The 21,578-nt window shown below is 66.3% G+C and overlaps 2 protein-coding genes across 3 annotated transcripts in view; one reads left to right on the plus strand and one right to left on the minus strand.

The window, feature by feature from the left end:
- The window catches only part of PLCH2 (phospholipase C eta 2), a 69,138-nt gene extending 67,131 nt beyond the window's left edge, over positions 1–2,007 (plus strand). The window contains exon 23 of the mRNA XM_059901788.1: positions 294–2,007. Within this exon, the coding sequence (XP_059757771.1) occupies positions 294–1,555 (1,262 nt within the window). The 3' untranslated portion in view covers positions 1,556–2,007. The remainder of the gene's footprint in view (positions 1–293) is intronic.
- Positions 2,008–4,492: 2,485 nt separating this feature from the next.
- PANK4 (pantothenate kinase 4 (inactive)) lies at positions 4,493–20,329 on the minus strand. 2 transcript variants are annotated; one of them, XM_059901903.1, is made up of 19 exons: positions 20,189–20,329; positions 16,469–16,551; positions 15,969–16,183; positions 15,323–15,506; positions 14,875–14,967; positions 14,352–14,505; positions 14,084–14,265; positions 13,316–13,397; positions 12,517–12,617; positions 10,235–10,390; positions 9,405–9,517; positions 9,009–9,096; positions 7,962–8,113; positions 7,091–7,146; positions 6,888–6,937; positions 6,388–6,492; positions 5,913–6,013; positions 5,742–5,810; positions 4,493–5,012 (listed from the first exon to the last, which is right to left on the minus strand). In XM_059901903.1, the coding sequence occupies exons 1-19, from the start codon at positions 20,310–20,312 to the stop codon at positions 4,799–4,801; spliced, it is 2,322 nt and encodes a 773-aa protein (XP_059757886.1). In that variant the 5' UTR covers positions 20,313–20,329; the 3' UTR covers positions 4,493–4,798. The 2 variants fall into 2 exon arrangements, 1 of the variants encoding a protein (XP_059757886.1); XR_009498512.1 differs by lacking the exons at positions 4,493–5,012; positions 5,742–5,810 and having other exon boundaries at positions 5,923–6,013; positions 6,388–6,458.
- Between the last annotated feature and the right edge of the window lie 1,249 nt (positions 20,330–21,578).

Below are 21,578 nucleotides of genomic sequence, written 5' to 3' on the forward strand. Positions count from 1 at the left end.
CCCCGGCGCTGACCACGCTCTTCTCCTTTCTGTCCCCATGCTGCCTTCCTAGTCAGGGACTGAGAGCGGCCGAGTGCCAGGTAACGGGGCCCGGCCGCCCGCGGGCGCTGAGCTGCCCCAGCCCCAGGAGGACCCTGCCTGTGCGCCCAGGCCCATCTCTTCCCCCAGCAGCAGCGGAGCCGGAGGGCAGGGTGGGGGCAGCTCTGAGCACGTGGAGGGGCCTGAGCGCGGGGCTCCTGTGGGCACGGAGCCCCGCGGGCGCCCCTGACACCTGCCTCTCCCTCTCCCCGCAGACGCCCACCCCTTCTCCTCCCCGTGCAGCCTGGAAACCACTGCCGAGGAGCCAGCCCGGGGTCCTGGCCCCCCACCGCCGGGGGCCGTCTCCCCTAGCCACGCCCCTGGAGGGCCCCAGTGCTCTGCAGGGCCCGGCAACAGCTCGGCGAGCCCCCCAAGGGCAGCTCTGGGAGCTTCCGGGCCCCTCCAGCTCGGGACCGGGAGCCAAGGGAACACTGAGCCAGCCCCCGAAAGCAGGCAGTGGGCGTGCCACGGCGGGGGCCCTGCTGGGGCCTGCAAGGGGGCCCCCGGTAGCCAGACGGACGGCAGGGGCCACCCCCGGGCTCTGGGCCATGCGCCCAGAAGGGCCAAGAGCGAGGGGCAGGTCCCCTCGGAGTCCCTGGGTGGACGGTGGCCCCTGGCCGGGCCCCGCCCCGTCGTGTCCTTGGATGCCACTGGCGGTGACCAGCTTTGGCAGCCGCTGGAGCCAGGCAGCCACTGTGGCAGCGTGTCCTCGTCCTCCAGCCTGTCGTCTGGTGACACGGTCATCGACCTCTCCCTGCAGGGCCTGGGCTTGGGACTTGAGAGCCTCCCAGGGGCCCCGGCGGGACGCCTGCCCCTGTGGCCCTGCTCGGCCTCGGCCGCCCGCCTGGACCTGCCCGCTGTGACCAAGAGCAAATCCAACCCCAACCTGCAGGCTGCTGGCCAGCTGCCTGTGGGGCCCGACGAGCTGCAGCCCCGCCCCCTGGCCCCATGGCCACCCTGGGCCCGCCACCCCCTGGTGGGCCTCCCGGACTGCACTGTGGCTGCCAAGTCCAAGAGCCTCGGGGACCTGACAGCGGACGACTTTGCCCCCCGCGTGGAGAGCCTGGGCCGCGGCCTGGGCCTGGCCGGCGAGAGGCCGGCAGGGCGGGGGGCGCGGCCGGACGCCCTGACGGAGCAGCTGCGCAGGCTTGTGGGGTTCCAGCAGGCTGGGGGCATCATGTCGCCCACCAGCGGGGGCCCGGCTGGGGAGGGGGCAGCGGGGGGCCCAGGCTTCCTGCGGCGCTCCTCCTCCCGCAGCCAGAGCCGTGTGCGTGCCATCGCCAGCCGGGCCCGCCGGGCCCAGGAGCGGCAGCAGCGGCTGCAGGGCCCGAGGGGCCCCCCAGAGGAGGAGCGGGGCACCCCTGAGGGCGCCTGCTGCGTGGGCCAAGAGGGCCGTGGGGATGTGCTGGCCCCCGCCAAGGGCGCCACCAACCAGCTGTCAGGTGCTGCCGCCACTGGCCTCCTGCTGAGGCTCTGAGCAGCCCTCCCTGCAGCCCAGGGCTCTGCGGGGGCCAGCGTCTGCTCAGGACGCGGAGCTGCCACCCCCGAGGCTGCCCGCCTGTCCGGTGCGGCTGTGCCCCTCGGCCCTGCCCCTCCTCCTGGGAGGAAGGAGGCTGCCCTGGTGCAGGGCAGAGTTTTCACGACCTTTTAAGATCCATGTACACATAGAGAGAGATTTAAATTTTTAGAGACAAAGCTTCTACAATAAGAAAATGGTGCCGTGTCCTTTTCCACTTCCCCCTGGTTTCAGCTGCAGGGCGTGTGCGGGCGCGCGTCTGCCTGGCCCTGCCGCGCGAGGCGCCCAGAGTGACCTGGAGCGTGGCCGTCCCCGCCCCGACTGCTGGCTTGTTCTGCACACACTCTGCTCTGTACGGGACGTTGTAGACTCTTGTAAACTCCTGAACACAGCTCCAATAAACACGCTTGCGCTTGCGCCGAGAGGGCCGCGTACCCGGTGTCGCTGGGCCGGAACCTAGAAGATGCCCCCCACCCTCTGCCCGCAGACGGCTTGGCTGGACTGCGCCCAGGGTGAGGGCCACAAGCCCCGAACACACCCCTGTTCTTTCCCTCCCTCTCTCCCAGCCCCGCTTATCGGGGGCAGACGTTGGCTCTGGCAGGGACCGCAGGCCAGAGGGTCCCCAGCTGTGGGCCTGCTGCTCGCGAAGTCTCTGTGCACACGGTTCCAGGACCGCCCCCTCCCTCAAGAAGCTGGGGGGCTGACTGCTCTCCCCACCCAGGCACCTGGCCTGCACAGAAGCCAGCTGAAGTGTCAGAGGCCACCCCAAGGGTGTACTCTCTCGGTACAACGGGCAGGGGCTGGAGGCAGCCCACCCACGGCTCAGCTCGGGGAGGTCTCGGGCCCCGCACCAGGATCAGCCCTACCGTCCAGGGTCGGAGGCCCTGGGGACGGTGGGCTCCGGGCAAGGCGTCTGAAAGGCTGGGTGTTGGTGGGCGCAGGCGCTCTGTGGGGGGCTGTCTCTTGCTCTGTCCCTCGTAGGCCCCAGGGACCCACGCCAGCCGCTTGCCCAAACTCAGCAAAGGCCTGGGGGATGGGCAGTTGCACCGGTGCCACTTTCCTCCCAGGACCCGGCAGGCCCCTCGTAACCGGGGAGGCCCTCCTCCTTCCTCTGGTTGGGGGAGCTCAGCCTGGGGGAGCTGTGGCCCAACCCCGGAAGGGAGGGGTCCCCAAGGCAGGGTGTCTGGGCTCCTAGAATCTTGGGGGCAGTGAAGGGGAGGCAGGGGGCAGGGAGGGACACAGCCTGGGGGAGTCTGCCAGGGCTCACAAGATATGGGGGGGTCAGCCCTTCTCCAGCCCCGGGTGGGCGCTGCCTCTTGTTCCGTTACCTCCCAGGGGCTGCCCTCAGCTGCCGGGAGGCCCAGAGCCTTTCTGTCCCAGCTGAGAAAGGGACAGGGCATCGCAAGAGGGGTACCTGAGGGCAGGGCAGGTGCTCAGAGCCCTGGTGCCCTTCTCACTGCGGGGCCACCGCAGGCTCCCCCCGCCTGTCCAGCGACCCTCAGGGGAGGGCCAGGGCCTGACGGGAGGGAGGCCCAGCGAGGCGGCATGACACAGGCCGAGCTGGCTCTGATTGGACCTCTGGAGCCCTCCTGGGTGTCTGGGTAGGGCAGGCCCTGCACGGGGAGCCCCACCGCCAGGGACGGGAGGACAGAGGGTGGCCTGGGCAGAAGAGGGGCCAGGCCAGGCCTCACACAGGCGACCACAGGGAGCTGAGCCGTGCGCGGGTGCAGGCCGGGGGTAGTGGGGGGCTGTGCTGGGGTCAAGGTGGGTGAGCCTTCGAGGAAATGGGATCACAGGGACCACCCACGGGACAGGCCTGGCCTGTGCCCTCTAGACGGCTGTGCCCCCTGCTCCCCCTGGCGGCCGCTCACAGGAAGGCCAGGCCCCTCTCTGCCGACAGAGCAAGTGCTTTGAGGTCCGTCCATCCAAGAGTGGGGGGCAGCACGTGGGTCACGACGGGTTGGGCACCCTCTGAGGCTCAGTGCAGGTCTGGGGCCGCTGAGCTCAGCCTCCCGGAAGTGGGTGCAGGGCCCCGGTTTCCCTGGCCCAGCAGGGCAAGTGCGAGGGGGTCTTGGGCAAAGAGGGCGGGGCTCAGATCCCGGCAGGGCAGCCCCGCCGGCCTTCCTCATCCCGCCCGTCCTCCCGTTGCTGGGTGCTCCAGCAGCGAGGGACCTGGGTGCTGGGCAGCGGGGCTTCCTCAGTGCACAGGGCCCGGGGCCACGGCAGTAGGGCCCGCACACAGCTCTTCATTCCTGAGACCAATGGCACACACAGGCAGCCTCGCAGCTCCGTGGCCAGTTCTCCCGCTGCGACGTGGCGTCTGAGGCTCAGGTCCGCACCCCGAGGGACGGGTCCAGCGGAGGAGGAGCCCCCGCCATCTCGCAGCACCTCCAGCACGGGGCCCAGTGAGCCCCCCGCCCGCCTGCCGTTAGGCAGGGCTCTGGGCATGGGCTCAAGGCCGTGGCGACAGAACCCACGTGGTCTGAGGTGCTCTGAGCAGGAGAGTGGACCAGCCACCAAGCCCCTGAAAGTCCTCGAGGGCCTCGAAGCCGCTCTGGAGTCAGGAGTGCTGCTCGAAGCCTGTCTGTCCCTCCCGTGTGCAGCGGGGCCAGGCGGGGCAGGGGCGCAGCGGGAGGCCTTCTCCAGACAGACACGCCGGGGAGAGATGCTGGAGGCCACGTGACAGCGCAGCGGCCATGGCCCATGGGCCAAGCTGGGCCTAAGAGTTCTAGAGATCACCTAGGGAGAGACCCCACTGCTGGGTTCCCTGGGGCAGGGGTGGGCAGGGCCCCCCGGGGGGGCTGCCCACCCTCACACCAAACAGCAAAGGCAGAGACGCTCTGTTCTCACTCTGGAAACTATTCGCTGTGCCCTGACCTCAGCGTCCCGTCAGAGGCGTATATGTATATATTTATATTTTTATATATATATATATATATGTATATATATATAAAAGATTATTTAACAGTTAAATATATTCCAATAAGAACGTCTCACGGGACAAAAGTCGTGTCTCCCCACCACGAACACGGCAGCACTGAAGAAACACCAAGCCCGAGGCCACGAGCGCTGAGCCCACACCTGGGTGCAGCCGGCTCTCTCACAGAAGCACAATATAAATATTCTGATTTGAACGCGGGTCCCTGTTGCAGTCGAGATACGCTCCTGACGCGGCGGGCAGAGCAGCCCAGCGGCGGCGGCGCCTCACTCGGCCGGGACCTCGTACTTGAAGATGACGCTGAAGAGCCGGCCACCCAGCCGCTCGGCCAGCCACGAGTTCTTGATGACGGCCAGCTTGAGGCTCTCGCAGCGCAGGGCCGCGTGGTAGTTGGTGTGGACGGCGCGGCCCATGCCCTCGATGACCACCAGGTCGGCGCCGCGCTCCCGCACCAGCACAGCCAGCCCCTTGTCCAGGCGGCTTCGGGGAGGAAGGGGGCAGTGAGGAGGGTGCAGGGGGGGTGCCTGGCACCCTGCACTAAGCCGCACCCGGGGCAGATGTCGCACCCTGCCTCCCGCCAAGGGCGGCGACTGGCGGGAACGCCGGAGACCCCCGACCCTCGGCCCCCCAACTACGTGGGCCCTGGGTCCAGCCTGCTCCCCGGACAGCCAGCCCGGCAGCCGCCCTCCCGGGGCCCGGGGCCCAGGGTCTCGGGGACCCATGGCAGCTGAGCTCCCATTACTACAAGGAAGCCGGTTCTGAAAACTGGGCCTTAATGATACTTTTGTATTTTGAACTTTAAAGAATCTGAGTCCTTTTTACAGGTTTTTATTGTCTCTCCTTGTTGGATACTAGTGGACCTGGAAGGGGATTAAGTCAACACTGGAGAATCAGCACCGGAACAGACTGAGAGGCTAACAGACTGAGAGGCTAACGGTCCCAGAGCCCAGATGTGCCCTCCTTTACACGGGCCGCTCCAGGTTCTAGAAGCCCCAGGGTGGAAAGCACTACAGTGATGAACTGATTATCTAAGGATAATTATCCAAGGTGGGGACACGGGGCCCCTGCTCCTTCCTCCCAGGGTCTCACTGAGCCCACCCTCGGCCAGGTGCCCGAGGGAAGAGGCGCCTGGACCCCGCCCGGGGCTGCGGCTGGCACAGCTGACTTCTGCGGGGACTAGGGGGACCCGGGGGCGGAGGGGCCACGCACCTGAGGTCGAGACACGGGGAGCTGGAGCCCGTCCGCGTGAGCAGCAGCCTCTCCTCTCTGAGCGCCGAGCTGCCGAGCACAGGGTCGGCACCCGTGAGGTGGTGCCCCAGGAGGCTGCCCCACCGCGCCCCCGCCTCTCCGCGCCGGGCCCCAGCCTCCCGCCCAGCTTACCGGACGACGGGGTCCATGGCCGCGATGCGCTCGGCCACGATGAGGGACTCGCTGTAGGTCACGTCGTTCAAGGCGGGTCCCGAGTTGCACGCCAGGATGACCTGCGGCAGGACGCCCGGGCTCTTTAGGGACCTTGGCCGCCGGCAGTACTGAGCCAGCCTGGGCTCGCCCGCCTGCCCGCCTGCCCGCCCGCCCGCCACCCACCCACCCACCTGGGGCTGCCGGCGGAGGAGCACGGCCTCCGGCGACCTCTCACGGCTGGGCCGGCTCTTGGGGCAGGATGGAGACGGCCCCAGGGCCCCGCGGTCGGGCTGACCTAAGCCCCAGGACGTGACCGGCCAGGTCTCCTCCTCTGCTCCTGCCGTGCCACTGCCTACCCGCCACCTACCTGCACACGGAGGGGCCCAGGGCAACGCCAACCCCACCGAGCACAGGAGCCGGGCAAGGGACCCGCCACGCGGCCCTCCACACTCACCTCCGTCCCTCTAGAGAGAAGCTCCCTGACAAAGGGGAAGACTCCCAAAATGACGTCTACTCCACTGTTATCTGCGAAAATTAAGGCACATTTGTGAGGGGGCCCCTGTAAGACAAAACCAGGACGTTCAGTTGGGAACAGGCGCGTCCAAGCGTTCCAGACACCTCCACACTCCACTCCCCGCGGCCGGGCGAGGGCTGCTGGGTCCTGCGGGCACTGGGGGCACAGGGGCAGCCCCGGCCTCTTCCAGAACTGCTAGCCCGAAGGACCTCTGACCTGAGGCCAGTGACCTCATCGCTGTCCCGCAGAAGTCAGGCTTGGAGCAGGGAAGTCAGCTCGTGCTTGTAGCTCGGGGCGGGGGGCTGGGGGGACACTCTTGGGGGCCCTCAGTGCACCGCGCGGGCCTGCTCCCCACCCCAGGCAGCTGTGCGCCCGTCGCCCGTGCCACCTCCCCGCCCGGGCCCCTAGGGCACAGGACAGGGGGGCACAGCTCCATGTACCTTCAGTCTCTGAAGCCAGTTGCTGTAGGAGTCCACGAGCCAGGGCCGCTCTGTGGGACACAGGGACGCGGTCACCCGCCCGCCGGCCTCTCCGGGGAGGCGGTCCTCACCTCCCCCCAGCTCAGCGGGGACGCGCGGCCGCCTCGCTACTCCCCCCACCGGCCCGAGTCCTGGCACCGGAGGAGAGCCCTGGGCACCCCTACCTTGCAGCTTCCTCTTCGCCTCCTCAAACCCGAACTGGGGGTCAGATTCAAGGACACTGCACAGGGGAGGAGAAAACAAAGTCACCAAAGCCCCGGACCTTGGCCTCCGTCGCTCCCGTGGGCCACGAAGCCCCTCCCGGGCTGGACAAGCGCACTGTCACCCGTCACTGCTGCCGCGTCAGCTCGAGGACGGGGGAGGTGGCACGGGGAAGCCTCGGTGCCTGCAGCCACAGGCCAGGCCCCCGGGGAGCACCGGCCACCAGCCTCGCCCCAACGTGCCGCCCAAGGGGCAGCCAGTGCCGAGGGCAGGGAGGAGGCGGCGGCTGTCCTGGGTGTCCGGGTCCGAAAGCGCACGTTGGGTGACCCAGCAAGGCCCCTGCACGGGAGCCCTGGGGAAGGCACCAGACGGCGGGCCCCGGGACAGGACCCCTGGGGGGCTGGGGAGACGCGTGCCCACCGCTGAACTTCACGAGGCACCTATTTACTCCAAACACCCAGTATCGTCTAAGCCCACTCCACAGTCACTGTGAACGTGGAGTTTCACACTGAAAACACCCACACCTGCAGCCCTCCACGCGCATACTCTTGCGTGCGGGCGGGCAGGGAGGCGGGGTCCCAGCAACTGTCCCATCCGTTCCCGAGGCCACACGTGCCCAGCAAGGCCCGAGCAGCACCCCATCCCCCGAGAACCCCCGGTGCCCCCACTGCCACCTCCTCGAGGGCCAAGCTGGGCCGGCCGAGGCTGGGACTGCCGGAGCCACGCGTGGCCCAGGCGTCAGTTCGGACCCAGGGGCTGTGGCTCTAAGGCCGAGCTGGAAGGAGGAGGGGAGGGGATGGGCCTGCGGGGGCTGTGAGGACGGCGGGCACCTACTCAGAGACGGCTTTCGCTCCCCAGTCGAAGACGTTGCCCGCCAGCAGCCCTTTCACCAGGGCCAGCTGCCTCTCCTCCCAGCCCAGGGCGTCCAGAGAGTGGATCACCCTCTGGAAACACTTTAATGCCACGCCGTTGTCTTTCTGCTTCACCTGCGGGGAGACGCGAATGAAGACGTGGCCTGGCCTTCCCGAGGCCCCCGGCAGAGAGGGGAGAGGAGGGCACCGTGCCGGGAGGCTGCGGAGACGCCACCAACAGCTAGCCTGCCCTGGGGGACGGAAGACGCCCACGTGACGTCACCGCAGGAGGCTAAACAAACCCAGATCGCGTCAGGTTAAAAGCAGCGCTGACTCGGAACCGCGGGCTGAGAGCAAGCGAGGGGGGCACGCTGATATCGGTGCAGGTGTGAAGTGTGCACTGAGGGTGGAGGCTCAGGTGTGACCGCGCCGTGGCTGAGGGCGCAGGACCCACACCCCCACGGGTGCCTGCTGCCCTGACCGTGGAGTCCTCAGCACCCAGACCCACTGTCCCCAGACACTCCTGTGCCAGGGTAGGGAGGAGGTGGCAGTGAGCTGGGGTCCGCTGGCTCTGGACCCCGCCCACGGCTCCAGGGCACGTGGCTTCCTGGTCAAAGAGCCCAGGGAGGCACCTCCAGGCCACCAGCTAGGCCCTGGATGGCTCGTGGCCAGGACGGACATCCTCAGGCACCAACTCTTTGAGTTTCCCGGCTGAGCTCAGGAGGCCAGGAAGAGGGGAGGGGGCCTCAGTGCCACACGCCCGCCACCCTCACCGGCTGCTGGTCAGAGGCCCCAGGACACGCTGCTGACGAGGTCACAGTGGTGCCGGCTTCGGTCCACAGCTGTTCAGCCCGTGCTGCCGACCGAGGGGCCGCGGCCCAGCGCTCCTGGGAGATGGACCCTCACCAGGGCGGCTCCAGGATGCAGCCTGGCTGCCAGCACACCCGCTCGCTGGACAGGACGGGACTGACGCCCCGGTCCCCACAGCCCCCTGCAAGCACGTGCCCACCCACGAGAAGGGGGCGCTCACCTTGGAGTAGGGGTCCGGGAAGTTAAACTCGTTCAAACAGTGCTCCCTCGTGTCCAGGAGGCTGCGCACGGTCAGGGTCCCGTAAGCGCTGAAGACAGAGCCAGGCGGAGGGCGGCTGAGTGGGCTGGACGGCTGACTGCGCTGCCCATCGCGCCCTCCACCCCCAGGGGCGTCCTCGTGGCGTCCAGGCGCCAACAGGAGAAGCCCAGGCGGCCAGCGGGGTGGTGAGGCCGAGCCGGCACCCGCTCGTGCTGAGCGTCCCCGAGTGTGTGCCAGGGGAGGGGCGCAGAGCTGCCTGGGACACTTCGAGGGACTCGGCCCTCGGGTGCGAGCGCACGTCCCCGTAGAGGCTGCCTCTCAGGGCTCTGGCCCAGGGCAAGCAGGCGGGCCACTCACAAGGGCTGGTGCCGCAGCGTCTGCAGCTTGTCCCAGTACTTCTGGCGGAACTTCTCGGCCCTCTCGGCTGCGTCCACGGAGCCCGGCTGGCTCGCCACGGCGCGTTTCACGACCTACCAAGGACGGGGCGGCCAGCAGTGCTCAGGGCAGCCCCCAGCCCATGGATGGCAGGCATTGGTGGCAGGCATTGGTGGCAGCCACTGGGGGCTTCCCTTGCCAGGTGGGAACGGGGCTGCCGCCAGCCCTGACCCAAAGCTCATATCCGTGTCCTCCGATACCAGCCCCAGGGCCCACTGGACACCAGCTCCTGCTCTGCTGAGGGGACTGGTGGTGTGCAGGGTCCAGAGCAGGGTGGGACCCCTCGCCCTTAAGACAGACCCCATGGGCCTCTCTAAGGGGCTTCATGGAGGAATGGGTGTTCCCAGGAGCCTCCCACGGCCTTGAGACTTGACCCCCCTGAGCCCGGAGGCCAGCCACTGCTGCCCCTGAGCCGTGTGCGAACTGCTTGCTTTTTAAAGAGACACGGTAGCCGGGAAAGCCACTTGCGAGCTGATGAGGACGCACCTCGCTGACACCACGTCCCAACAAACTACTCAGTCAGGTTCCCACCTGGGAACTACGAATTACACCTCAAATAAAAGGTTCCTGGAAACGCCTGTTCTCCTCCATCCCGCCTCTCACTGCCCCTTGGGAACCTGAGACAGTCAGAGATAGCCAGGACCTCAAAGGCCCACAGCCAGTTTCCTGGACGGACGGATGTCTTCTTCCTGGGGGCGTCCAGCCCCACCCCCAGCCCTCACCCCAACCTCACCCCTGCCCCAGGCCCTCACCCCGTCCAGGGCCTCCTCAAAGCAGGTGAGCCAGTACTTTCGGGCCAGCGCGTCGTCCGTGAGGTCGACCGTGTCAGGCACGTAGGAGGACGGGTCCAGGAGGAGAGGCAGGTTGACGAGCGGCCTCTCCAGACGGTCCATTTCCAGCAAGTCGAACTGGGAGGACGAGAAGCGGGCGGGCACGTCAGCCGTGTCTTTTCTGAAAGACCAAAACCCCCTCCTACAGGCCTTGGAACCGGCTTCTCTGCATGAAGGGAAGCTGCCGTGCGCGGCTAACGGAGAGCCCGGTCCCTCCCCGGCCCTGGGCCCTGCCCGCCCTCTCACGGCCTCTCTCAGCCCGGGCGAGCCCTCCACTTGTCCGGGGGCCTGAGCCCGATGCCCCGACCCTGGGTCCGCTCACGCCCTCCCTGTCTTCCTGCCGCACCCCGTGCTCTCTGCTCCGCGCTCTGAACCCCTGCACACCGACCGCCTTTCTGGTCCTCCCTCCCTGCCCGCCGGGCTCTGTCCTGCGGCTCCTGCCCAGGGTCGGTTCCCAGGCGAGGACACACCGCCCCTCCCCCCCACGCCCCGCATCCGGACCCACTGCCCCTGCCACGCTCAGCAAGGCCGGGATGCTCGATGCCCACGGCAGTGTCTTTCAAACGAAGGGTCCTGTGCGCCTGGCCCCGTTCTCGGATGAGAACTGTGGCAGGCAGCTGCTCCAGGGACGTGACAAGCGAGTGAGCTCAGGGCTCGTCCTCCAGGCACCCCTCCTGCCCCCCACCCTCCAGGGAGCTGCCCACCTGGGACTTGGCCCTGTGTTGCTGACCGGCCCACTAGCAGGGTGAGGCGGCAGGTGTGCTCGGACCAGGGATGGTCTGGATGAGAAGATCCACCCCACGAGGGAGAGATCGGCTTTGGGGACGCGCCATGTGACCGCACGTTTAGCAGGGAAGGAGCCGGTGTGTTTCCATGGGGGTCAAAGGTGGCAATGGCGGCCTCCTGCCCCCCGATGAGTGGGAGCGACCTGAGCTCGGCCTGGCCTTGGCTGTGGACACCCCGAGAAACGGCCTGGTCCCCTGCCCCTGGGGATCCCCACGCCCACTCGCAGGGCCACCCCAGCACGACAGGCGCGTGGGGTGCCCAAGCTGTCACGGAGAGGGGCCGTGTCGCACGTCAGCGCTGGCTGAAAGGTTTCTCGCCCGCCCACCCGTTTCATCTTGCCGTCCGTGTGGCCGGCATCCACGCCGCCCTTCGACAAGTCAGAGACGTTAAGGTCTTTCTCTGCACGCCCGTCGCGGCTCCGACCGGGCCTGGGCCTTGCCAAACCTGCCCCTGGCGCCTGCCCTTGGGAAGGGCCCAGCTACCCCCGCACAGCTGGCTGCGAAAGATGTGGTGCGGAGCTGTGGGAACTGGTGGTGCCACACGCGGGGGACTCTCCCCAGGAAGTGAGAGGCAGATGAGGCACATTCTTGCCATGTTTACACTGATTTACAAGAGAATCTGCGTCTACGACTAAAAAGCAACTTTCCCTCCAAACGGCCAGCAACCTGTCCTGAAGGTGGCGTCCCGACCTGTGTGCACAGGCCAGGCCAGGCCAGGCAGCTGCAGGCCTGGGCCTGTCCTCTAGCCCCCCGTGCGATTCTGATAAACCGCTCCCTGGGTTCTCAGGGGCGTGATGCCAGTAAGCCGGCAACAGCTCGTCCAGCGATGATCTGGGCCAGGATGGGGCCACGGCAGTACCATCCCGTCCCAGCTGGGACACCCTCTCCCCACCGCTCAGCTGGCCAGGGGAGCCCCCATCCAGACATGGTGGGCCTCGCCCCAAGGGGCGACTGAGGAAAGGGTGGAATCTCCTGAGGAAATTCGCAGACTCTGCATGCCCGGTACCGCCTTGAAACCATCACGCAGAGAACGTGGTGTAAGAGAAGGGGTCCAGGCTGGTGCCCGTGACCCACGGTTTTAACCCGATTCTGCTGTGAACGGTCCCAGGGCCCTAGGAAAGACCCCCTGGGCTCCCGAAACTTTATATTCTCCCTGCAAACACGGCGGGGACTGCGTGGCGCCGAGGGCTCCGGCTGAACGCCCAAAGAACGTGCGACGCTACGGGAGGACGAGGACAGCCGGCTGCAGGCTGCGAACGTCTCCCTTCGGCCCCAGTCTGCGGTTCGTGACCGGCCTGCACCACGAGGAGGCGCCTTTGAGCCCGGCCACGGCAGCACAGGGGCTCTCCTCGGGGACCGCCAGGAGGCCCCAGCGGAGGCGGCGCACGCGGGGCCCGGGGCCACCGACCCTGTACTCACAGTGCCGCTCCTGGCCCGCTGCGTCGGGCAGAGCTCGGGCGACGAGCTCATGAGCCCGGAGCTGCCGGCGTAGTTCTCTTCCCAGCTGTACTGGTTCGGGTCTGTGGACAAGAGAGCCGGCGTCAACCGAGGGGCGAGCGGCTCGGCAAACCTTGGGCGGCCGGACTGCCTCCGGGAGGACCAGCTGCCGAAGGTCTCCCTGGCGCCAGGCGAGCCGGGGGCGTTGCTCTGTCGCGTTATTTCTCACTGGCACGGAGACCTCGCAAGCTGGGCAGTAGCTTCCGAAAGGTACCCGTGGTTTATCTCAAGTAAGAAGCTGGACTTAGGGACGCAGTGAAGGTCTGCCTGGGCTGCTCTGATTGGCGCTGACCCCCAAGCAGTCTGCCCTGTGCTTCCTCGGGCAGAATCACGCCTGCGATTCCTTCTCGTGTCCTTCAAAGAGGACAGACCGGATGTGCATCTGAAGCGACAGCTGGGCAGACGGCCGGGAGGAGCCGGAGGGCTGAGGCCTTCGGAGGCGAGGCCATGTGCGCAGCCCCTGCACGGAGCCCCGTCGCTCACAGGGACCCACGGGTCGATGACGTGGCGCCCACGCGAGTCGGTTTCCACTGGCCCCGCAGGAGAGTCACAGCAAAGGCTCCTGCCACTGCCGGGGACGGCCCACGAAGACACCACGTCCACCCACAGCCCTCGATCGTCGCTCAGCACGAGCAGCCACTCCAGTCACTCCCCAAGGGCCCCCCGCCTCCCGATGCCGCTGCCCAACACAGGCCACGCCCCACGGCCACGCCGTACTCACTGTCTTGCTCGGCTCCTTTAAGAAACGCTCCTATGGCGCCCAGGTAGCCTTCGTGCCTCAAGAACAGCGCCTGGACCTCCCCCTGCCACGGAGAGGCCCCTGAAGCGCCACTCAGCCCGAGGCTGCAAGTCCACCCGACAAAGGTGGCCTCCCTCCCAACTCGGCGCTTGTCCACGGGGCTGTATGCACACGCGGAATTCAAGGGCCCATCGTTTAGAGCAGCGGTCCCCAGCCTTTTTGGCACCAGGAACCGGTTTCACGGAAGGCAACTTTTCCATGGACGGGGGTGGGGTGGGGTGGGGTGGGGGGGGCGTGATGGTTCGGGTGGTAATGCGTGAGATGGGGAGTGGCCTGCTTCCTAACAGGCCGCAGACCGGTACCGGTCCGCGGCCCGGGGCATGGGGAGCCCTGGTTGAGAGGGTGAGTAACTTCTTCCACAAAATGGACACCCACCCAGTTCCCCACCCTTGCTGGGGGCCACACCCCCCCACGCCGTGACCGACACCTAAAACCTCACCTGGAGCTCGCGGACCGTGGGAGGCGGTCCCTAGACCCCACCCCCGGCAACACGCCAAACTCAGGGATGGCCACGGCGCTCCAAGCGCAAGATGCCCGGAGCCAGTGGGTGGGAAGGGGCTGGGGGCAGGGGCTGGGGGTGCTCAGCTGGCTCCCGCCTCGCTCCCGTCCCCTCTCAGGCCTGCGAGTGTGGAGACACGGGGGCCGGGCCCGGGGCGGGCAGAGCAGAGGAAGGACGCGGCGGCCCGTTACCTTGGAGAAGAAGTTGATGCTGTAGGTGATGGTGCGCATGGTGACGGGGTGGCCGCGGATGAAGAAGCCGCCGAAGTACACCCGGTCCAAGCAGTGGAGCTTGGCGTACAGGCAGGCGAGCTGCCCGATGTCATTGCTGATCATGTGCAGCAGGCTCTTGGCCATGTCCTCCTTGGAGAACTCTGGGGGGACGGAAGCAGCACGCTGGGCAAGCGGCCAGGTGGGCGCCGTGCGCCTCCGGGAGCGAGAGCGGGCGAGAGGCCGGTACCTGTGTCCGCGGTGGCCGACTTCCCGAAGCTGCTCGCGATGAGGTTGCCGCTCAGCCCCAGGGTCTGGTGGGCCCCCCCGTAGATGTCCTGCACCAGCATGTCCACGTTCGTGTGCTGGCCTCTGGAGGCCAGGTGCAGCAGCTCGTCAAAGCTCTGTGGGGACAGAGCAGACGGGAGCACCTGAGGCGCCGCAAGCTGGCAGAGCCCCACGGCCCTGGACGAGCCCACGGAAGGAGGCCAGCCACGGCGCTGGGTAGGGAAGGCCCTCTCCTGTCATGGCCCAGAGGTGGGGGGAGACGGGCAGCCTCTGTGGACCACCCAGCTGGGTGACACTCTGGCCACTTGGACGCCCATCCTTCAGAGACTCGGGAAGCAGGACAAGGCACGGGGAAGAGCCACTTTCGCAACCCTCCCAGCCAAGCACAAGCCTCCGACCCCACAGCCGCCACCCCTTTGCTGAGGGCACCAGGAAACAGGCTGTTCCGCGGGGCCAGGAGCGCCCTCCTGCAGCTGCCCAAATACCTTAGTTTTGGTGAGCAGAGCCCCAAGCCCCCAGAAGGTGCCGCCCCCGATGGAGCTGCCGCCGATCCACTCGAACCTGTCCTCTGTCTCCACCTGGAGCGAAACGAGGGCAGGTGCGTTAGCAAGGGGGCCCCCAGCCACTGCCCAGCAGGTCCCGGGGACGCGGTGGCTCAGGGGTATCCCCCGCCCTGGGTGGCGGCGCCCTTGAAGGCCGAGTCTGGGTGGGCTCGGCAGGTGCTCGTGCTGGAAGTAGGGGGCCCACCTCCCCGTGGACCGCCCGCGCCGGGCACTCCGCGTGCGGCCTCGCGCCCGTGAGCGCCAGAGGCAGGTCTGGGTCTGTGTCCGCCTCCCTGTGCCCACGTGCCTGTGCCCGGCACGGCTCCGACACTCAGCCAGTGCTCAACAAAGCGCTTCGGAGGCCCGTCCCCTCCCACGAGCCAGGCCCCACCTTCACAATAGAGACCCCAGAGCCGACGCTGACTAGGAGGTAGGGGAAAACGCTGGGCTGGTGGGTCTGAAACCGGAACTCGGGGTTGGAGCCCTTCTGGTACACGAAGGCCTCCTGCGGGATGTTCTTCAGCACGAAGTTGCAGCCCTTGATCAGGCACGTCATCACGTCCTCCTTGTCAACCCTGCCAGGGAGCAGCCCAGCCATGGCACCGGCACGGGCCACGGCACGAGTGGCCCCCGCCTCCCCGCCCCCGTGGCAGGGCCGTGGCCCCGGGACCCTCCGTCCAGCGGGATGGCGAGCGTCGCGTCACCACGGGAGCGGGGCAGACTCGGTCTCGGGGCTCCGTTCCTTTCCTTTCAGCCCTCGCCTCTCCCCACCCACCATCTTCAGTCCCCCGAGCCTTCCTGAGCTTCGGCCACCTGAATCCCACTGCAGCCGGCCCAGAGCCTGGCCTCAGGCCCGCGGCCACCCACCAGCCACCCAGAGCCTCACTCGGTCCTGAGGTCTTAGGAATCCCCAGAGCCTGGCAAACAGGGTGGTGCAGGAGATGGGACACTGCGGCCACCACGTCAGGGCCTGGCCCCGTGAGCGGAGGCCAACCAGTCCCCAAGCTCCCCCTCCCCGCCCCGAGGCCCCCGCTTACTTCAGCTGCAGCTTCTCTTCGATGAGGTCTTTGAACTTGTACGCCCCACCCCCGGTCGCCTGGATGACCTTGGTCTCGGTGTTGACGAGGTGGTCTTTGATGAAGTCCAGGCAGGCTTCTATGTAGGTGTTCTCGAACTTGACAAAGTGCAGCCTGGCGGTAACCTCCTCCTGGACGGAGATCTCGTAGGGCGGCTCGTGGTCCTGCTCTGTGTCCTGGGGGTGAGGGTGGGGAACCCACGTGTGTGCACTGCCTCGGGGAGGGGACGCTGAGACACAGCCCCTGAGTACCCTCGGCAGCGCCGACGACTTCTGCCTACCCTGAAGTCCGTGGGGGTCTTGATGCCGATGCAGGTGGGAGATTCGGGGGGGAGGCACGAGCAGGCGGGGGGGCTCTTGTCAGGGCTGGGATGGAAGGGGAACTAAGCTGGGAGCATGGAGGGAGGGGCATCGGCACTAGAAGCTTCCAGGGCCTGCCCGGGGTCCTCCCAGGAGGCTCACCTTATCTGAGTGGTCGAAGGACCGCACTTTGGCAACTTTGTGCTGCACGGTGGAGTAGTAGGCCAGCTTGGTCAGCGACCCGCCTACGGGGGAGACACAGATGCAGCGGATTCAGAAGCGGCTGGAAGGGACCCGAGGCTGCCCTTAAACAGGCCCTCCTCTGCCAGACCTGGGTCCTGCCCACAAGGAGTTTGGTGCTACTTGAACTTGAAAACCCTGCAGGGCAGCAAACAGAGGAAGGGAATGAACTGTGAGACCTAAACACACTCTGCCTTCCTTGAAGAGCTCTGTTCCTCCTCAGGGCCCAGACTGAAACGGAGACTGTCCGTTTCTCCACCAGCACTGAGTCCTTGACGAGCAAGGAACCTGCTCTTTCTGGGTGACTCGGCGATCGTCAGTGGTTTAGGAAAATTCTGTTTCAAACTCTGATCTTGAGGATGAACCAAAGGAAAAAGCTGACAAATCCACTGTTTTTACTGAAAAGCATACAACTGACGGTCCGTGGAAAGAGGTGGAGAAGGCAAGGCAAGGAGCCTTTCCCAGAGCAGACGGGCGGGGGAGGGCCTGTTTTCACCAGGAATGTGCAAGGAAGGGGCCGGAGAGCAGCAGCTGAGGCCCGGACTCACCAGGGAGGCCCTGCAGAGGGCGGCGGGGACTTGCTAACGCCCCTGGGAAGCCTGGACGCCCCTGGCGTGTGACCAGGGACAGAATATCAGGAAGCAGACGAGGCCTTTGGGCAAGTTAAAAAGATCCCCAGAGCAGTCCTTCTGGAGGAGGAGCTCTGGCGAGCCCCTCTCCTGAGTCAGAGGAGGCATCTGGGAGGCTACAGGTGATTCACGGCGTGAAAGCCACGAACGGCAGAGCAGAGAGAGGCAGAAGGCTCAGCCCTGCAAAGTGACCTTGGAACAAACGGTGTTTCTTAGGCAGCGCGACAAAAATAAGGGGGAAACGCCTTGCCTTGACAAGGCGCCTAAAATTATTAACAACTGTTGCTTTGTGACCGAATGCTAAGAGAATATACCACAAACGCTCAAGTCAGAAACACAGATTTGGAAACACAGTATCCTAAGGCCAAAGCTCTTCCAGGTAACAAATATCAAACCCCAGCTTCCTGAGACCAATCACACCTGTCCCATCGGAGCCGCCTGCCTGGCAGTGTGGACAGGGCCTCCCGGGACGTCCTGCGACCTGGCCTCGTTGGGCCACGCTTGGTCACTGAACACCGTCGTCCTGGGCTTGCTCTCATCCCCAGACCGTGAGCTTAAGACGCAGAACTTGGCCTTGAGCCTCCTTACCCCTCCTCCCTGCCCCCAATCCCGGCCTGGCCCCGAGCATCTTTCACTGAAATGCTTGTTGCCCGATTCACCTCTGTGAATAAATCGTTTCCTAAAAAGGCAGGCAACGCAAAGGGATGAACACATCTTTTGAGAAGCTCATCAAAAGTTACCCAGGTCACAGAAATCCAATTCCAGACAGTTTGCTCTTCAAGTCAGCTATAAATCACAACCAAAACACAGTGTTGGGGTTTGTGGGGGGCCGTGGGGGGTGAGCTGGGTTCTGTGCACCGCACACCATGCACCCCGAGTGGGGCGAAGCCCGGCACTGCCCATACTTGGCTCCCACCCCAGCCAGGAGACAGCGGATGGGGCACGGGGCTGCGAGCAGAGAAGTGCGGTCAGTCTGAGCCGGGGTGAGTTCACAGAGCAGCACAGGGGGCGCCTGCGGAAGCCCATCTGCTCTCAGGGTCCCTTGCGATTAGAGTGAACGCCAGCTCGGCCCGGGGCCGCACACGTCACACCTGCCGAGGGCAGTGACCAGGCGAGCCAGCACAGTCCCGCGCTCTCTGGTGGGCGCCATGGGCTCTGCAGGCCACCCCACCCCATGCTCCACCCCAGGGCCCACAGCATCCTCGACTGATGGGAGGAACCTGAGCCAGGACCTGCCAGTTCATCCAGAACCCCGGGGCCTGGTGCGGGGCTGTCCTCCACCTCCAGCCACCTCCGTGCACATCCTGCCCTGTGGCCCCTTCTGCTTCACCCAAGGGACCCTCCCTCCGCCCAGCAGAAACCTGGAGTCAGGTCAGCTTCAAGTATGTGTTGACACAAAGCGTCCCTGAGGCTTTTGAAGCAGGGACTCCAACAGCGGAGAGGGGTGCCCCGTCAGAGCCGGACTGAGAGGCTTGGGGAGGGGAGAGGAAACCGGAAACCTGCTTGTGAACCACACCGCTGACGAGCGCTCTGGCTTTGCGGACTCCTGGGTGGAGGACCCCTGCCCTGAGCCGTGACCTCCCGTCAGCTACACTAACAAAAGTCTGTCCTTGCGAATTCCCTGGCGGCCCAGTGGTTAGGACTCTGCGCTCTCACTGCTGAGGGCCCGGGTTCAATCCCTGGTCGGGGAATGAAGACCCCACAAACCTCGCAGAGTGGGCAAACCCGGCCCCCCCACAAAAAAAACACAAATGTTTGTCCTTAGTAGCAATGAACACGTCTTTTAAAGAACCAGACAGAGGACCCAGAGCCAGGGGGAAATTTCAGAGAGGAAATAAACACGGACACTGAAAACGTGCCTTTGAGTGCCCTTCTGCTAAGGAACCCTGACAGGGCTTGGCTCTGGAGGACAGGCAGGCACCCCTCCTTCCGCGCCACAAGCTAGGGCCACGCAGAACGACCCACGTAAACCCTGTGGCCAGCCAATTTTTGGGGGCGCTTCAGAAACGTTAGGTGCCGACTCGTTGGAGCAGAGCCCCCAGCCCCAGGGTTAGGGCAGCAGCATAAAGTGCGGAAGCTCCGGGCACACGGCCACTGGGCTGCCATCACATTAGGAGTGCACGGGGCCCCGAGGGGCTGACTTGAGCCCCCAGGCGGCTCCTCCGCGCTCACCGTCTCTGGCCCAACGTCCAGCCGGGCACCGGCTGGCGGGTCCCCTTCGGGGGGACGACCTCAGGCTCACAGGTGCCCTCGCCCGCCCTCTGCCTGGCTCCGCCCGGCCTCCGGCTTTGCAGGTGGGGGCTCAGGACGCTCCCCACTTCTCTGGGCGCCGCCCCTCCCCCAAGCCCGTGACTCCAGGGACCGCCCCCCCCCCCAAGGACAGGGGAGCGGGGCGGCCCAACCCCTCCGGGGAGAAGCGCACGGTCCGTCCCAGCATTCACTGAGCGGCCACGGCGGGCCAGGCGCGCGGGGGTCCCGGGCCGGAGGGCATGGACCGGCCGCGGACCGCCCGGGTATCCGCGCCTCAGTGTCCACATCTGAGAAAGCGGTCACCGGGAGGCGTCAACGCGTCGGAGAGGGAAGGAGGGCCCTGCGGGGGGCGGGGCTCGGGGTGCTTCCGACCTGAGGTCTGCGCCCAGGTCCTCCAAAGCCCCGGCCCCAGACACCCGGCCCCCGATCTCCGGCAGGCGGGGAGCTGCGCCGCCCGGCGGCCGACCCCCACCCCCGCTCCTGAGGCGGGATGCCAGAGCTGCCACCAGACCGCCTCTCCCGCGGGACTACGAGCCCCGGCATGCCCCGCTCCGGCCGCGCGGCGCCTGCCGGGAGCTGTAGTCCGGCTGCCGCGGCGAGCGGGCGCCGCCGGCTGCCCGCGGACTACAAGGCCCGACAGGCCGTGCGCGCCGACGGCCCGCGCCCCGCCCTTCGTCCTTGCCACCGCCCCGGCCCGCCGGCCTCGCTGCCCGCGCCCGCGCCCGCCCCCGCCGCCCCGCTCCCCTCGCGCGCCCGCGGCGACCTATGTCTATGGCGAAGCGCTTGGCGTTCTCCAGGTTGCGGAAGATCTCGTCGGGGGGCAGTGTGATGCTCTTGTCCAGGCTGTCCCCGCTGCTCCCGCTGCCGCTCGCTCCACACTCCGCCATTTTGAATGTGCTCGGCCAGCCTCATCAGCCATGGAGATATATGCGCATATATTTGACTACTAAACGCCTCCCGCGCATAGATTATGCTAATGAGCGCTCGGGCCGGCCCTCGCCCCTCCCGCCGCCGCGACGGTGGCGGCTGGAGGGCCGACTCAGGCAGGCGGGCGCGGGTCCCACAGACCGGACCGCGAGGCAGCTCAACACAAAACCTCTGGGCTGTCGTCGTCTTTGTTGTTCCTTCACTGAGTTGGCCGGATGCTGACCTCAAATGATATGAGCTAGTGCAGAGGGGGCACCTGGGGTTTGGAGACCACCAGGGTAATCTGTTTCTTTAGTGACTGCGGTTGTGAGTCTGGCACCTGCACGTGAAGACACCTGGGACCCACCAGCTTGGTTCCCTAGGAGTGCAGGACCGTGGGTGTTAAAAACCCCATGCAAACGGGGGGAGTTGGGGACCCTACCCTCTAGAAGCCTTTCTCACCCCGCCCGGAGTAGGAGCTACCCTTGCAGCTGGGCAAGATGTGTGAATGATGGTGAGATCCTCAGAAAGTGCAGGGGAAAGCCGGGCAGGCTTCCTGGAGGAGGCCATTTTCTGGCGAAAGAGGGAATCTGTGGGAGTTTGCAGGGAACAAGCTGAGAAAGCTTCCATATGGTGTTGGGGACAGGCTTCCAGGGCTAGTCTCTGGGAAGGCGTGGAGGCTCTTCTTAAGGGGCGTGTACCCCTCAAAGGCAGTGGGCACTTTGCAAAAGAGCCCAGTGTTGGAAGCATGCCGAGGGCCCGCGGTGGCTTTGGCACCTGCCTCCTAGGTGACCCTGGGCCAGTTACTTAGAGTCTCTGGACCTCAGCCTCGGTCTGAGCATGCCACCAGCTGCCTGACCAGGTCAGCCTGACCAGGAGGTACACCGACGAGGGCAGCGATTGCCCCCACTAATTTCAATGATGTGCCTGCCGCACAAGCAATAAACGTGAGGGGTGTGAGAGGGGCTTCCCATCCCTTGCTCACCATTCCCAGGGCTCAGCAGGGACCCCAGAGGCCACTAGCAGTACTGGCCTGGAAGGGGCGCTATGGACCTCCGCTGCAGAGTGGACAGAAAGGGATGGAAGGCAGAGCAAAGAGAGGTGCCAAGCAGGAAGGAGGGAGGGCCAGTCTGGGTTCCTCTGGGTCCCTGCAGACTCAACCAACACCCCGGCCTGCCTAAAAATAGGTGCCCTTTCTGAGGCCAGGGCCTGCCCTTGGCAGGTTCATTGCCAGCACTGCCTGTTTC

Source organism: Balaenoptera ricei, chromosome 1 (genome assembly GCF_028023285.1).
Source record: "Balaenoptera ricei isolate mBalRic1 chromosome 1, mBalRic1.hap2, whole genome shotgun sequence".
Taxonomy (NCBI): Eukaryota; Metazoa; Chordata; class Mammalia; order Artiodactyla; family Balaenopteridae; genus Balaenoptera; species Balaenoptera ricei.

Coding starts and splice junctions, on each gene's coding strand:
- PANK4 (XM_059901903.1), bottom strand. CDS start 20,312: ATGGCGGAGTGTGGAGCGAGCGGCAGCGGGAGCAGCGGGGACAGCCTG. Junction 12,618..13,315: donor TAAAGGAGCCGAGCAAGACA/GTGAGTACGGCG, acceptor TCTTGTCCACAG/ACCCGAACCAGTACAGCTGG. Junction 5,013..5,741: donor TCCCCGTGTCTCGACCTCAG/GTGCGTGGCCCC, acceptor TCCTCCCCGAAG/CCGCCTGGACAAGGGGCTGG.